Source organism: Myxocyprinus asiaticus, chromosome 3, assembly GCF_019703515.2.
Source record: "Myxocyprinus asiaticus isolate MX2 ecotype Aquarium Trade chromosome 3, UBuf_Myxa_2, whole genome shotgun sequence".
NCBI classification, from domain to species: domain Eukaryota; kingdom Metazoa; phylum Chordata; class Actinopteri; order Cypriniformes; family Catostomidae; genus Myxocyprinus; species Myxocyprinus asiaticus.
Genome location: NC_059346.1, coordinates 14,305,694 through 14,320,379, shown reverse-complemented (window position 1 = coordinate 14,320,379; position 14,686 = coordinate 14,305,694). Strand labels below are relative to the sequence as shown.

General features: G+C 43.3%; 2 protein-coding genes and 1 pseudogene across 2 annotated transcripts; 1 reads left to right on the top strand and 2 right to left on the bottom strand.

The window, feature by feature from the left end:
- LOC127417052 (mevalonate kinase-like) overlaps nt 1–519 on the bottom strand; it is a 29,204-nt pseudogene extending 28,685 nt beyond the window's left edge.
- Nucleotides 520–2,087: 1,568 nt separating this feature from the next.
- LOC127417043 (corrinoid adenosyltransferase MMAB-like) lies at nt 2,088–8,127 on the top strand. Its single transcript, XM_051656733.1, has 7 exons — nt 2,088–2,107; nt 6,193–6,250; nt 6,326–6,398; nt 6,504–6,601; nt 6,800–6,864; nt 6,996–7,055; nt 8,019–8,127. The coding sequence occupies exons 1-7, from the start codon at nt 2,088–2,090 to the stop codon at nt 8,125–8,127; spliced, it is 483 nt and encodes a 160-aa protein (XP_051512693.1).
- Nucleotides 8,128–8,899: 772 nt separating this feature from the next.
- LOC127417034 (aldehyde dehydrogenase family 3 member B1-like) lies at nt 8,900–13,622 on the bottom strand. Its single transcript, XM_051656725.1, is given in 8 exon segments — nt 8,900–9,099; nt 10,206–10,326; nt 10,427–10,512; nt 10,605–10,636; nt 10,638–10,723; nt 12,000–12,110; nt 12,610–12,804; nt 13,485–13,622. Coding segments are annotated over 8 exon segments (921 nt in total). The 5' UTR covers nt 13,575–13,622.
- Nucleotides 13,623–14,686: the final 1,064 nt, after the last annotated feature.

Genomic DNA, 14,686 nt, shown 5'->3' with positions numbered 1-14,686 from the left:
GGAGGGAGAGCCTGGGTCCAGAAAGTTATTATTGTGAAGCTGATGAAATTATTATTATTGTGAAGCTGAAGAGATTATTATTGTGAAGCTAAGAATGTATTATTGTAAAGCTGAAGAGATTAGTGTGTGAAGCTGAAGTGTGGTCATTAAAAGCCTTACCTGTGAGTGGAGCAACCTGCCTCCCGTGTCCTCCTTATCGACTGTCTTTACACTGGTGCCGAAACCCGGGAAATCTTGGTTGAAGATGGATGGAAGTCGCTCCGTAGAGTCCTCCCAGTTGGCGGAGATCCTCCAATCCCTTGCTGGCCCATCAACAAAACCACCAGCAAACCCTGCTTGAGCTCCGGCAAGACCAAGATCGCCAGTTTGTGGAGCTCCTATGGGCCCAAGCAGAGGATCGGCATGCAATCCGGAGCCTCCTCAGCCAGGAGGCCGCCCCAGCCGCGACCCCGGACACCCGCACGCCGTTGCCCCCTCCCGCGTTACAGAAGATGGGGACGGCGGACGACCCAGAAGCATTCCTTGATCTGTTTGAGCGCACCGCCGAGATCTGGGGCTGGCCACTCGGCCAGTGGGCGGCCCAACTTATTCCGCTGTTGTCCAGGGAAGTCCAGCTCGCGGCTCAACAACTACCGGCAACGAGCCTCCTGGCTTATGGTGACCTAAAAAAAAGCCATCTTGCAACGGGTTGGTCGGAGTCCGGAAGAGAATCGTCAACTCTTCTGGAGCCTGAAGCTGGAGAACGGCATTTGCCTTCGCCCAACGGCTCTGCGACGCCTGCCGGAGATGGCTGCTAGCGAGGGACTGCGGCATCGAGGGGATCATCAACCAGGTGGTACTGGAACAGTTAATACATCGACTGCCAAAAGGGACGGCGGAATGGGTTCAATGCCACCGCCCGGCGTCACTGGAGGAAGCCTTCCGGCTTGCGGAGGACCACATGGCGGCGATCCCGAGGGTGGAAGAGCCCTCCTACTCTCTCTCCCCTCCCCTTGTGTTTTCCCCTGTCTCATCCCCCTCCCCTCTCTCCTCTCATTCTGCTCTCTCCCCAGGGCCCGTTCCTGCCCCACGCAGGCGAGGAGGACTTCCGCCACCGAGACCAGCTCCCCGGGTATGGGAGGCGACACCTTCCCCTGCCCCGATACCCCGCCTCTCTCCCTCTCAGGTGGGGGCACCCGCCGACGCAAGTGCGGGCGTAGCGCCTGGGCCAGCATGCTGGAGGTGCGGAGACCCGGGCCACTTCTGGGATCAGTGCCCTCTGAAGAAGCTGGGGACGGTAGTACAGGTCTCCGACATCCTTCAGGCTGTCCCCGACTGGGCCGGAGCGTACCGTATACCGGTAAGTGTCAAGGGGGGTGTACTCACCAAGCGTTGGTGGACACCGGTTGTAATCAAACCACTATCCAACAACGCTTGGTTCAACCTGAGGCTTTGGGCACAGCTAAAACTGTGAGGGTGAAGTGTGTGCACGTGGATATTCACAAGTATCCTGTGGTGACTCTTATGATTAAAATCCAGGGGAAAAAGCATAGAGTGGAGGCCGCAGTTAGTTCCCGCCTCACCCATCCACTGATTTTGGGGAAGGATTGGCCTGATTTTAGAAATGTATTGAAGGGAATTTGTGCGGATGGGTCCTGCACTAAATTAGGGAGATGTGAAATATGCGATGCTCTGGCAGGGGAGGCGGAGCTGGGGCCGTCCTCGACAGCTCCACATCATAATGACAAGAGAGGGGGGAGAGGCTGTAGCCCCTCCTCTTCTCAGGGAACTCCCTGAGGGAGATTTCCCTTTGAAGCAGTCGTGAGACGAAACCCTCAAACATGCCTTCAACCAAGTGAGAGTCATCGATGGTCAACAACTCCAGCCGGACATCACCTTTTCATATGCCTATTTTGCAATTATAAATGAGCGGTTGTATAGAGTGACGCAGGACACTCAGACAAAAGAAGATACAACCCAAATTGTGATACCACGGAGCTGTTGGGTATTCCAGGTGGCTCATTATAATCCCATGGCGGGTCACTTAGGAGAAAGGAAAACACTGAACTGTCTAATAACCCGTTTCTATTGGCCGAGCATTGGCGGCGATGTCCGCAGGTGGTGTGCGGTATGCCGTGAATATCAGCTGGTTAACCCACCGGCCACCCCAAAAGCGCCATTGCGCCCCCTTCCGTTGATCGAGGTCCCCTTTGAAAGAATTGGAATGGACCTCGTCGGGCCATTAGAGCGGTCAGCACACGGACATCGCTTTGTATTGGTCCTAGTGGACTATGCAACGTGATATCCGGAAGCAGTGCCTCTTCGCAACATCTCAGCACACAGTGTTGCGGAGGCACTCTTCAAAATAATCTCCCGGGTGGGGATTCCAAAAGAAATCCTCACCGATCAAGGCACAACGTTTATGTCATGGACACTACGCGAGCTGTACGAATTATTGGGCATTAAATCGATTCGCACCAGCGTGTACCATCCACAAACAGATGGCCTGGTGGAACGATTTAATAAAACCCTTAAAAACATGATACGTTAGTTTGTGCACGACGATGCTAGAAATTGGGATAAATGGCTCGACCCCCTGTTATTCGCAGTATGAGAGGTCCCGCAAGCCTCCACTGGCTTCTCCCCATTTGAGCTGATGTATGGGCGGTGCCCACGCGGTGTGCTTGATGTCTTGCGAGAAGCCTGGGAGGAGGGATCTTCAAATAGTAAGAATGAAATTCAATACATTCTTGATCTTAGAGCAAAACTCCACACTTTGAAGAATTTGCTCCAAGCTCAAGAACGACAGCACTGACTGTATGACAGGGGAACTCGGCTAAGGGAATTTGCACCGGGAGATAAAGTGCTTGTATTGCTTCCCACATCGAGCTCTAAATTACTCACCAAGTGGCAAGGACCCTTTGAGGTAACACGACGAGTGGGGGATCTCGATTATGAGGTTAAACGAACCGATAGAGGGGGCGCACGTCAAATATACCACCTTAACCTCCTGAAATTGTGGAGGGAGGCGGTCTCTGTGACGTTGGCTACAGTAGTTCCCGAGAGGGCAAAGCTCGGGCCTGAGGTGAATTCAAAACATAAACAGTTCACCTCGTCAATTGCGGAGACCACCTCTCACCGAGTCAATTCGCGGAGGTTGCCAGGTTGCACCAGGAGTTTGCGGATGTGTTCTCCCCTCTACCGGGTCATACGAACCTCATTCAGCACCACATTGATCGTATGTAGCCGCCCCTACCGATTACCCGAGCACAAAAAGAAAATCATTCGGGAAGAATTGGATGCAATGCTCGATTTGGGGGTAATAGAAGAATCCCACAGCGAATGGTCCAGCCCAGTTGTTCTAGTGCCTAAGAGCGACAGGTCTGTACGGTTCTGTGTGGATTATAGAAAAGTCAACGCGGTGTCTAAATTTGACGCGTACCCAATGCCTTGCGTTGATGAGTTGCTCGATCGGTTGGGCACTGCTCGATTTTATTCGACATTGGACTTGACGAAGGGTTATTGGCAGATCCCCTTGACACCAATTTCCCATGAAAAAAAACGCCTTCTCCACACCGTTTGGATTACACCAGTTTGTGACACTTCCGTTCAGTTTGTTTGGGGCCCCGGCTACGTTTCAGCATCTCATGGACCGAATCCTCAGACCGCTTACGCTGCTGCCTATTTAGATGACATCATCATTTACAGCAATGATTGGCAGCGGCACATGCAGCATCTGAGGGCAGTTCTGAGATCGCTGCGTCAAGCGGGACTCACAGCAAACCCAAAGAAGTGCGCGATTGGGTGGGTGGAGGTACGGTATCTGGGGTTCCACTTGGGCCATGGGCAGATGCGTCCCCAATTTGATAAGACAGCGGCAATTGCGACCTGCCCGAGGCCCAAGACCAAAAAGGGGATGAGACAGTTCCTGGGGCTGGCTAGCTATTATAGAAGATTTGTACCTAACTATTTGGAAGTCACCAGCCCGCTGACTGATCTCACTAAAAAGGGAGCTCCAGACCCTGGACGGAGCAGTGCCAGCAGGCGTTCACGCAAGTTAAAACCACACTTTGCGGGGGTCCGCTTTTACATTCACCCAATTTCTCTCTCCCTTTTGTTTTACAGACGGATGCTTCAGACAGAGGGCTGGGGGCCATACTCTCGCAGGTGGTGGAAGGGGAGGAGCGCCCGGTGCTATACATTAGCTGCAAGCTCTCATTGAGGGAAACTAAGTACAGCACCGTGGAAAAAGAATGTCTTGCCATCAAGTGGCCGATCCTCACTCTCCTATACTACCTGTTGGGGCGGGCCTTCGCCCTCTGTTCGGATCACGCCCCACTCCAATGGCTCCACCGCATGAAAGACACCAACGCGCAGATCACCCGTTGGTAACTGGCTCTTCAGCCATTTAAATTCAAGGTGGACAACAGACCAGGGGCGCAGATGGCTGCCGCTGATTTCTTTTCCAGAAGGGGGGGTAGTGGTAGGCAGGCCGGATGCCTCCCCGGCCTGAGTCGGGCGGTGGGGATGTATGGCAGCGGGGGCGTGGTCAAGCATCCGTCCGGAGAGAAAGCGTTAAGGGCACTTGTACCTGAGCTAAATTATGTCTAACACCTGTCTCTAATTACAGTGAGCACAGGGAGAGCGGCATAAAAGAGCCACACCGCCAGCAGACCTGGGAGAGAGAGCCTGGGTTCAGAAAGTTATTATTGTGAAGCTGAAGAAATTATTATTGTGAAGCTAAGAATTTATTATTGTAAAGCTGAAGAGATTAGTGTGTGAAGCTGAAGTGTGGTCATTAATAGCCTTACCTGTGAGTGGAGCAACCTGCCTCCTGTGTCCTCCTTATCGACTGTCTTTACAGTGACATTTTAAACATTACATTTTATTATATTTATTATTCCTTATTAAAACTGTAAAAACTTAAATTAAGTTTGCATTGCTTTTTAATAAGTTGAATTCATCTACTTCTTTTTAAGTAAATTAACTGAACTTAAAATGTCAACCTGCCATAACTTTTACATATTAGCTGTACATATTACACATTAATTTGACATATTTAATAAATACATATTTAAATGAAGTAACTTTAAGAATATTTCTTAAACTCTTTCAACTTACAGTAGTCCGATGAATATTACTTCCTTTATTCACATGATTTTAAACTGTTCAATATTCTGAGCATCTCTTGTACATTTCTATATATACATATATTTCATGGAAAGCATGAAAACAGTTTTACTCATTACATTAACACTTATAAGAAAAACAAACGTATAAAGTATTTTAAAATGGCATGCACTGACCTTGACACTTGATGCATTAAACACGGCAAGGGTAACAATCAACAAATTGATCATTTTATTAGTGAAACAAAATCATCCTGTAATCGCAAAAAAAAAAAAAAGTTACCTACTGTGACAACAGAATCAACAACAACAATGTAAGTAAAACCATGGAAAATGCAACCATTTTATTTATGCCCCAGTGCATGCTGGGAAGAAGGAAAAGGGACTGAACCACAAAAAAACAATTTGTATCCCAATTTAAACTTTTTTGAATATTTGAATGAATCCAACTCTCTGCAATGCGTTCCTGAAAGTTGCCAAGCAAACAAACAAACAAAAACCAAAAAAGACCTACAATATTCAAGGCACAAAGTATTTTTTTTATTTATTTTTTTTGCATTATTTAATTTATATAATGTTTTTGGAAACATCCCATTTGTTATGCATATGATAATATGATAACATGCTTCATGTTATACTGAAAAATTAAATGTATTATTAAAAAATGTACTTAAAAACAGTCTGAAAAAACTATAAGAATTAATTTGAAATGTATTCCATTTGAATTCTGCTTCCTTAAATTCAAATTGCAACTGCAATTCTACATCCTTTTTGAAATATCAATTCAAATTCTGTCCAAATTCAGGAATTGAATTGGAATGTTTGACAGTCAGTTGCGTCTCATGAAATTTCAGTGTGAAAGTAATGAATCCTGTTCTAGATTTATTGCATTATGCTGTATCTTTGATATAATAAAAATAATATTTTTAAAACATTACACTATCTGGGCATTTTGTACATCCTGGATGGACAGACAGACGGATGTACGTGCGTGTGTGCCGGGTCTCTAAAGACCAGAATATGTAAGTGTTTGGTGAAATTCCCATGCATTTATGGGTTAAAACAAACTGATTCTCTCATTCAGGTTAGCCAGAGAATTTTGCATTGACAAAGGCCATTCATTCACAGATCAGCTGGAGAAGGTTGTTTTCTCTCTTATAAGCTATCCGAATTTAATGAGGAAGATGCATGACTTAAACTACATCTCTTCTGCACAGATCCAGTGTGTACTACAAGATCTAGGATCAAATATTGCCACTCCCCTGTCGTCAGCTAGAGACAGTCACATCAGTAAGCAGCATCAGAGGACATGTTTGATATCCCAATGCATTCAAATATTTAATTGCATAGATGGGTAGTAAAACTTGCGCCTCACTGTGATGTTCCCATTTACAGAGAATAATATGTTTAGCTCCCACCCTGTGATTGAACAGGGGAGGTGGATTGATTTCTTTACAGAGCAGCTACCTCCACTCACAAAATTCATACTACCTGTACATTTCAGTAATATGTTCTTTAGTAACACATAGAGGTGACAGTGTCTAGACTACACCACTAATATGCATGCATTTATTAAATAATCAAAAGGCAGTTATAATTATTAAAAAATTGAACATGTCATTGTGTTACATAGGTAATTATTGTGGTAAAGCAATTAATTCATATTGATTAATCTGGTGCCAAATTTGCAGTCAGGAGGAAAAAGCAGTGCAGCTTTACATGTGGCCAGAGCAGTGTGTCGACGGGCAGAACGTTGGTTAGTATAGCACATACACACTCTCTCTTAATTCACTCACTGTATATTCAGGAATTTTTCTCGATTTCACCTACCTTACATTAGAGTCTCAGTTTCCAGTAAAGTCATAAGTTTCACATATTCTATTTCAGTGTTACCCCTGTTGTCTGTTCAGGTGAAGCAGACCCAGAAGTTGGCAAATATCTGAACAGGTAACCACCCATTTCCAAATATTATTGTTACGGGGTTCAGGATGGGCAAGGAGGAGGTGGAAACCGGCAGAACAGTCAACATAGCTTTAATGGCATAAATCAAATTAAACAAACACAAACACACACACACACACACACAGTGGCCGCGTGTGTGTCTCTCTCTCTCTCGAACTGGTGCCTATGGCTCGTCTTTATCCCCCTCCCAGCTGATTAGGACAATTCAGCACGGGGCATGCGTCCTCATGGCCCGGCCATGCCCTCCTCCTCGTCACACTCCTCCACTGCCCGATTCAGGCTGGGGAAACCTCCAGCTTGGCGTACTCCCCTCCCTTCCTGGAGGGGAGTTGTTGCCCTTCCAGCCGTCCTTCTGCCAGCAGGTCTTCCCCGCCTCTCTGGAGCACTGGGAGAGACGAGGGGAGGGAGAGGGAAAGAGCGAGGAGTAGAGACAGAGAAAACTCGTTCGCCAGTCCCCGGACACACCATCGCCTGGTCCTCAGCCACTCATCCGCCCTCTGGCGGACGGTAACGGTTCCTCACCTTCCTGGCAGACGGCAATGGTTCCTCCGACTCCCGGCAACTGGCAGCGGCTCCTCCCATGGCAGATAGCAGCGGCGAGGACCCCACAACAGTGCAACCCTCCTCCTTCCCAGGTTTCGGCACCAATGTAACAGGTTTAAGATGGGCAAGGAGCCAGCGGGAACCGACAGAACAGTCAGCATAACTTTAATGACATAAATCAACTTAAACAAACACACAGACACACACACACAGCGGCCGAGTGTCTCTCTCTCTCTCTCTTGAACTGGCGCCTCCGGCTCGTCTTTATCCCCCTCCCGGCTGATTAGGACAATTCAGTGCCGGGCATGCGTCCTCACAGCCTGGCCATGCCCTCCTCCTCATCACAATTATCATTGTTTATAGCATTTAATTTGGATTTAACAAAGATTGTTTTTGGTTCTACAGACTGAGTGACTACCTGTTCACAGTGGCCAGATATGCTGCAATGAAAGAGGGCAATGCAGAAACAATCTACAAAAGACCTGAGAATTTCTGTGCCTCATCTAGAATTTGAGCCATAGTCCTCTTGTTTCTAAAAATCCCAGTACCATATATGAATACAGAAATATCTGGTCAGGCTATTTGTCCCACAGTACACTGTATAAAGACTTTTCTTGAGAGTTGAAAATCATTTTGTTGTAAATATTTATTACATTTAGTAACACTGGTGTAATTATTGTTTGAATATAAACGTCTGTAAAAGGATGTTGAATATATGGTGTAAAATCATATCAAATAATTTATTTTCTTATGAATTTGAGTCAGGTTTTGATCAGAGCATAATTCTATTGGCTTTACAATAAATGTGTATACAGTTTAATAATAACCCTTGTTGTATAAGTTTGAGGGTTGTAATTTCATTGTATTGTAATTAAATAACAATAACCTAAACACTTTAATCCTAAGCATAGGAGCAGTTGGCTCATAATACATAAGGTTACACAGGGGTGGTAGTAGTCTTATGGTTCTCGAACGGTAACAGTAACAGGTTCAGTGTCAACAAGGAGTGTCCCATGAACTGGAGAATTGCTAATAGCTGAATGCAACTTTGGATTTTACAGTAAAAGCTCAAGAAATATTCCCAAATAAGTTTAAAAAGTGTGAAATGTAATTTTCTATTAGAGGTACTAGAGTGAGGGTATAATACAATAACGGTAACTCTGTTGGCTTTATTTTTTAATTTTCTGACCAGTCCTGAGGATTCCCAATAAAGTTAAGCAGTGTGAGGCTGTGAGCCATGCTCATTTCATGTGTGTTCTCACTGCAGCTGTGCCTCTGGCCACTTTTTACAGTATAGTGCACCAGCCCTGGCTCCTCAGATTCGCAGAGCTGGCCAGGGTGACCAGGGACAGGTTGCAGTCCTCATAAGGTGGGTGACACAAGTATGTCATGCACTCAATCCGGGTGGTGCGCAGTAGGCAGGACTTCTTATGAGAGAAAGCATCATAACTGTAGCGACCGTGATAGGAGCCCATTCCACTGTCACCTGTCAATGAAAACTCCAGTGTTTACTAGATTTAACTTGAGGCAAAATAGGGTCAATGATATTTTGACGATGATATTTTATAGCATAGATTTTTCACTGTATAATTTTCTTGATTGTAACAATTTGTAATAAAATGTCAAAAGAGTGCCTTACCAACTCCTCCAAATGGCATCCCCACAATCAGACTCCGTAAGACGCTATCATTCGAGCAAAAACTCCCGCTGAATGTTTCATTCATTATCTTACAAATCAACTTTGGAGCATAAAAAAAAAGAGCAAGAAAGTGTGTGCTATTGTCAACTGAGAAGCTATTGTAGATACTGGGCCCTATTCATGAAACGAGCAGAATTTGTGTGTAGCTCATTCATGAATTCATTCTTACATACACTCACTGAGAACTTTATTAGGAACACTATGGTCCTAAGTGCCCAATGTGGTCTTCTGCTTTTGTAGCCCATCCTCCTCAAGGTTCGACGTGTTGTGCATTCTGTTGTGTTGATGCTATTCTGTGGTTCCAGAAAGGGTATGAAATTAACATTTTTGGCCACCAGCCACAGTGGTGGGTGAATGCCCAATTTTACCAGCCACTTTTTATATATACACCAATCAGCCACAACATTAAAACCACCTGCCTAATATTGTGTAGGTCCCCCTTGTGCCGCCAAAAACAGCACCAACTATTCTTCTCACAACAATTGTACAGGGTGGTTATCTGAGTTACCGTAGACTTTCGGTCAGCTCGAACCAGTTTGGCCATTCTCTGCTGACCTCTCTCATCATCAAGGCATTTTTATCTGCAGAACTGCTGCTAACTGGATGTTTTTGGCACCATTTTGACTGTTGTGCGTGAAAATCACAGGAGATCAGCAGTTACAGAAATACTCAAACCAACCCGTCTGGCACCAACAATCATGCCACAGTCGAAATCACGGAGATCACATTTTTTCCCCATTCTGATGGTTGATGTGAACATTAACTGAAGCTCTTGCCCTGTATCTGCGTGATTTTATATATTGCACTGCTGCCACATGATTGGCTCATTAGATAATTGCATGAATAAGTAGGTGTACAGGATTACCTAATAAAGTGCTTTTATGTGCATTTACAGTGAGTGTAAATTGACCCATTTAATTCAATGGGACAATTCATGTAAAAATATTTGTCAAATTTGAGGTTGACCATTTCTGGAATTTCATTTGTTGCTGCTACAACAGAGTGGAAACACTCCTGAAAAATGAAGTATAGAGCTTTAGAAAATACCAGGATGTTCATAAACGGACACTTCTGAGTGATTTGAGCCATGTTCTAGAAATGCTGTTTAACTCACATTGTCCAGGTAAGCTGGTATTAGTCTTTGCAATAGCTCAGCTGTATGAGTGCAGGTTTCTGATGGGTTGATAATCACACAGTTACCTAAAAAATAAACTCATTAATAGTAATATAGTGATAAAACTGATATCACCCACAAAGACCAAGCACAGAAATGAACTCTGAACCATATTTACCAGCTGCAATGGCACCCACTAGAGGTATGTTAAAGTTAAAGAGGGCTGGTTCAGTTTCCAATAATCAATACCACACCCAGCGGCTCATTAACCACCAAACATTCATCAAATGCTGTAGCCTGATTAAAAGCAGACACAGTCAACATCTCAGTAGCAAATAAAAATAAAATAACATCTATAAACTTAAAAACTCTAACAATTATGAAAATAATGTTATGAGGAAAAACTAAAGCCTTGCAGGAATACCATCATTACATTCCTAACATTGTAAAGGAAATTGCCTGGTAGCAATTTTAATGTGCAAATCAATAAATAGAACCATTTTTTGCACAAGGCAAACAAAACTGCTTCATGCAACATACATGACGGGTTGCTTATTGTGATTTGGCCAGCGTATGTTTTGGACTTGGAATCACATTCCTACCAACTAATTCGTTTTTAGGGTTAGAATACAGGCAGCATGTGTTTTTCGGGATCAGGATCTGGATTAGTAATTGGAGTCGTAAATTTGATCAAGTTAAATGGGCTGGAATAAAGATAAAGATTAAGATTTAGGGTTGCAGGTTGGGTTTTGAGGTTAGGAGTAAGGATGAGGGTTAGGATTTCAACCCTAAACCTAACCAAACCCTTATGGCCAGAACTTAGGGTAGAACATTAATGAATGGGGATAATAATAGGGGTTAGGGTTAGTAAGGTTAGGATCCAGGTTAGAAATAAGAGGGTGGGTGAGTGGAAGGGTTTAAAATGGAGGTCAAGGTTGGAACTAGGGGTTTAGGGTTGAAAGTTAGGAGTTGGGGATAGGAATTAGTAAGAGGTAGGGATCATGGTTAAGTCAAGGGGTGTGGGTCACAGGCAGGATTTAGAATTTAGGTTCGGAGTCAAGTTTAGAAATTGGGGTTAGGGATAGGGTTAGGACAGTTTGACAGGAATCTTGTTCCAGGAGGACCAACATGAGATGTAGATTCAGGATCACATCTTAATTGGCAAGATCACAGTTATAATGTTACGTCTACATGGATTGTTTTTCTGTGGAGCAAAATGGATGATGTCATAAACAGCTTAAAAAAAGCAGGCAGAACAAAAGAATCACCAGTTAGGGTTAGTGTTAGCAATCATAATTTGTTTGGCAAACGTTCACAAAGGCAAATACTAGGTTGTTAAGCATGTGAAAGGAACACCAGTTATGACCTTTGTCATAAGCAACTTAGGCTAGTTGGAAGAAAACACAATGTGGGGCTTTGAGGCTGAGAGAGTAAACATGTTTCTTGGCTGGTGTCTGGTATATTCATAATCCAAGCAACAACATGAAACATTCTACAAATGTTATCCCCCTGTTTTCTGCTGCTCCTGTGTCTCTCTGTTTCAGTCTTTGTTTGTCCTTCTCTCAGTTCATACCCAGTTGCGTTCCATGCGTTGGGGTTCCATCCATTTCGTCAAGTTGCTGATGGCATGCAGAGCCTCATTTTTCACTATTATCAGCTCTGACATCACAGTTTCAAGGCGAGGCTGCATGAAAAAGGATTCTAGATTTAGCTACCACAAGCAGGCAATATTTCAACATAATTAGCAATGCAGTGTTAGCATTCCTTCTAGAAATTTACCATGGAGTTAATCTACTAACTGTTGCAACAATGTTAAATTGGCAGAAATGTTGCAGATTCATCCAAAGTAATAGAGTTAGGGAACCTCTACTATGACAGTTGTAGTAGTTACAGATTCTTAATGTGTTTAGGTTACTATTTGTCTTAGACAAACCCCATAGTTTATTTCATAGAATTTGGTTACATTGATCTAAACATGGTATTGAGCAATCAGTAGTTTTACCTGTGGTTACTATGGTCTAACTACAAATACCACAATTAATCTGTTACCACAGTTAAAATGGTTACTATAACCATACTATAAACACTATGGTACATTTTCACAAGGGATAGCCTATACTATATAATTTGATAATCAGTTCCATTGACAGGTATTTACAAAACTTATGTACTTTATACCCAACCTTATGCACATCCCTGCTGAGAGCATCCACAAAGTCGCACTCATGTTCCATGAGCATATGGACCAAAGCCTCCAACTGGGCCAGCCTGAAACTGTCCTGGACTGTCCGGCCAGCCTGGAAGGCAGCTCTGGCTATCTTCAGGACTTCTGAGCAAACTGTTGCTCCACTCTTCAGACATACGTCTCCTGCTATTGTCTTGCAAGAAAATATATTAATCAATATTCATAACCAGATCCATGAGCCCCCATCTGGTTCTGTGCTGTCTCTACCTAATCAGTGCAATCATATCAGTCTTGAGTTCAACACTGGAGGACCAATTTAGCCTCTCCTGCAGCCTAAGTGCAGGTAGACCTTGTGCAAAATTGTTTACCTCCTGCATGTTAAACGGCCATTCATCTGACACACATGACAAGCTTTTGTTTTCGTCACCCAACTCATAGTCACGCAGCTTCGTTAAATGCTAAACACCTCATAAGACCAGTCGTATATAAGCCTAGGCCACAAATTAGATCTGTAAACAAGCACTGCCCACACAAACAGCCAATCAGGGCATATGAAACCATTTGTCATTAAACAAAACTCTTCTACAGTATTTGTTAAATGGTGAGAATGTTAACATTTCAGCAAAAGGGGCCAGATTCACAAAACTACTATCTTCTTCTTTCTAACTTAAGTTATGGGCTTTTTGTGAAGTTATGAATATTTTGTATTCCCACAAAGACTTCTTAAGAATGTTCTTATGAATGTTTGTCATGAATTGCACTTATGGAACATTCTTACAAACTTTTTTGTGAATCTTGCCCCAATGAAAAACACAGCACTTGTCATTTAAATACAGTAAGAAGTGTTTAAAGTCATCTCAAAGTTATACTTACCTCAGAAGAGCTTTGAACCACCTGGTTGGAGAAGGGCTTGGAGGGGGACTCATGGATCTTTGGTTTTAAAGACAGCTCAAATTTCAGCATATCACATCCAGCAGAGAACCATGGGTGAGTGAAACTTCAGCCTCTGGCAGTGATCACATGCAGACTGAGGCAAAGCTATCTGAAAGGCAACTCCGTACGGAAAAACATTGCAAAAGAGTTTAAGAGAACGGGGGTATTATATAAACAGCTTTACCTGGAACACTCACTCACTGAAAACATGTGATGTGACATTAATTTCCATTAAGAACTCAATTTTATATATTTTGTCCCTGTATTCCACTCAATAGTAAGGAGGAGAGCTTAAAAGTGACATTTTGCCTAACATCTTTTCCAAGGACGAGAAAAAGTCATGAGGAACAATATGAGGATAAGTAAATACTGACCGAATTGACATTTTTGTGGAACTATTCCTTTAAAATGTTGACAGACAATTACACCAGCTATAGTCAATAAGAATATCAAATCATTTCCTTCCAGCAGCTGAAGTGGCAACATTCATCAGCAAACTTGGGCAAACATCTTACAGTGCCAACATGATCACCCCGTGGCAAGATTCTTAACAGAGTCTGATAATAAATGACACTGCACACATTCTTTGTTGTTTAGTCAAGTTTTAGATACGGATATTAAAATGTTTATATGGTTGATCGACATTTGAGTTTACATTTTGATTACTGTACACATGGATAACTTTACAATGACATTGCTTTTGTAATATACTGTGTATATAACAACCTGCAGTTCATGTAGTGCAACCAAATTCAAAGACACATCTTCATCAGTCAAAGAGACTGGATGCTTTAAAGGTTGTTGCATCACTCTTTAAAATCATCACATGATGAGGGAGAGGGAGCAAGATTTTGTGACATCATGGTAATCAGACTCTGGGTCTAAAGTGGAAATTTTTGCATTAACATCCTTATACCAAAAACATTCCTCATCCACAATCCTTAAAGGTATATTTCACCCAGAAATGAAAATTCTCTAATCATTTACTCACCCTCATGCCATCCCATGTGTACAACTTACTTTCTTCTGGAGAACACATATGGAGATGGAGATTTTAGAAGAATATTTCAGCTCTGTAGGTCCATACAATGCAAGTGAATGGTGGCCAGAACTTTGAACGTCTAAAAAGCACATAAAGGCAG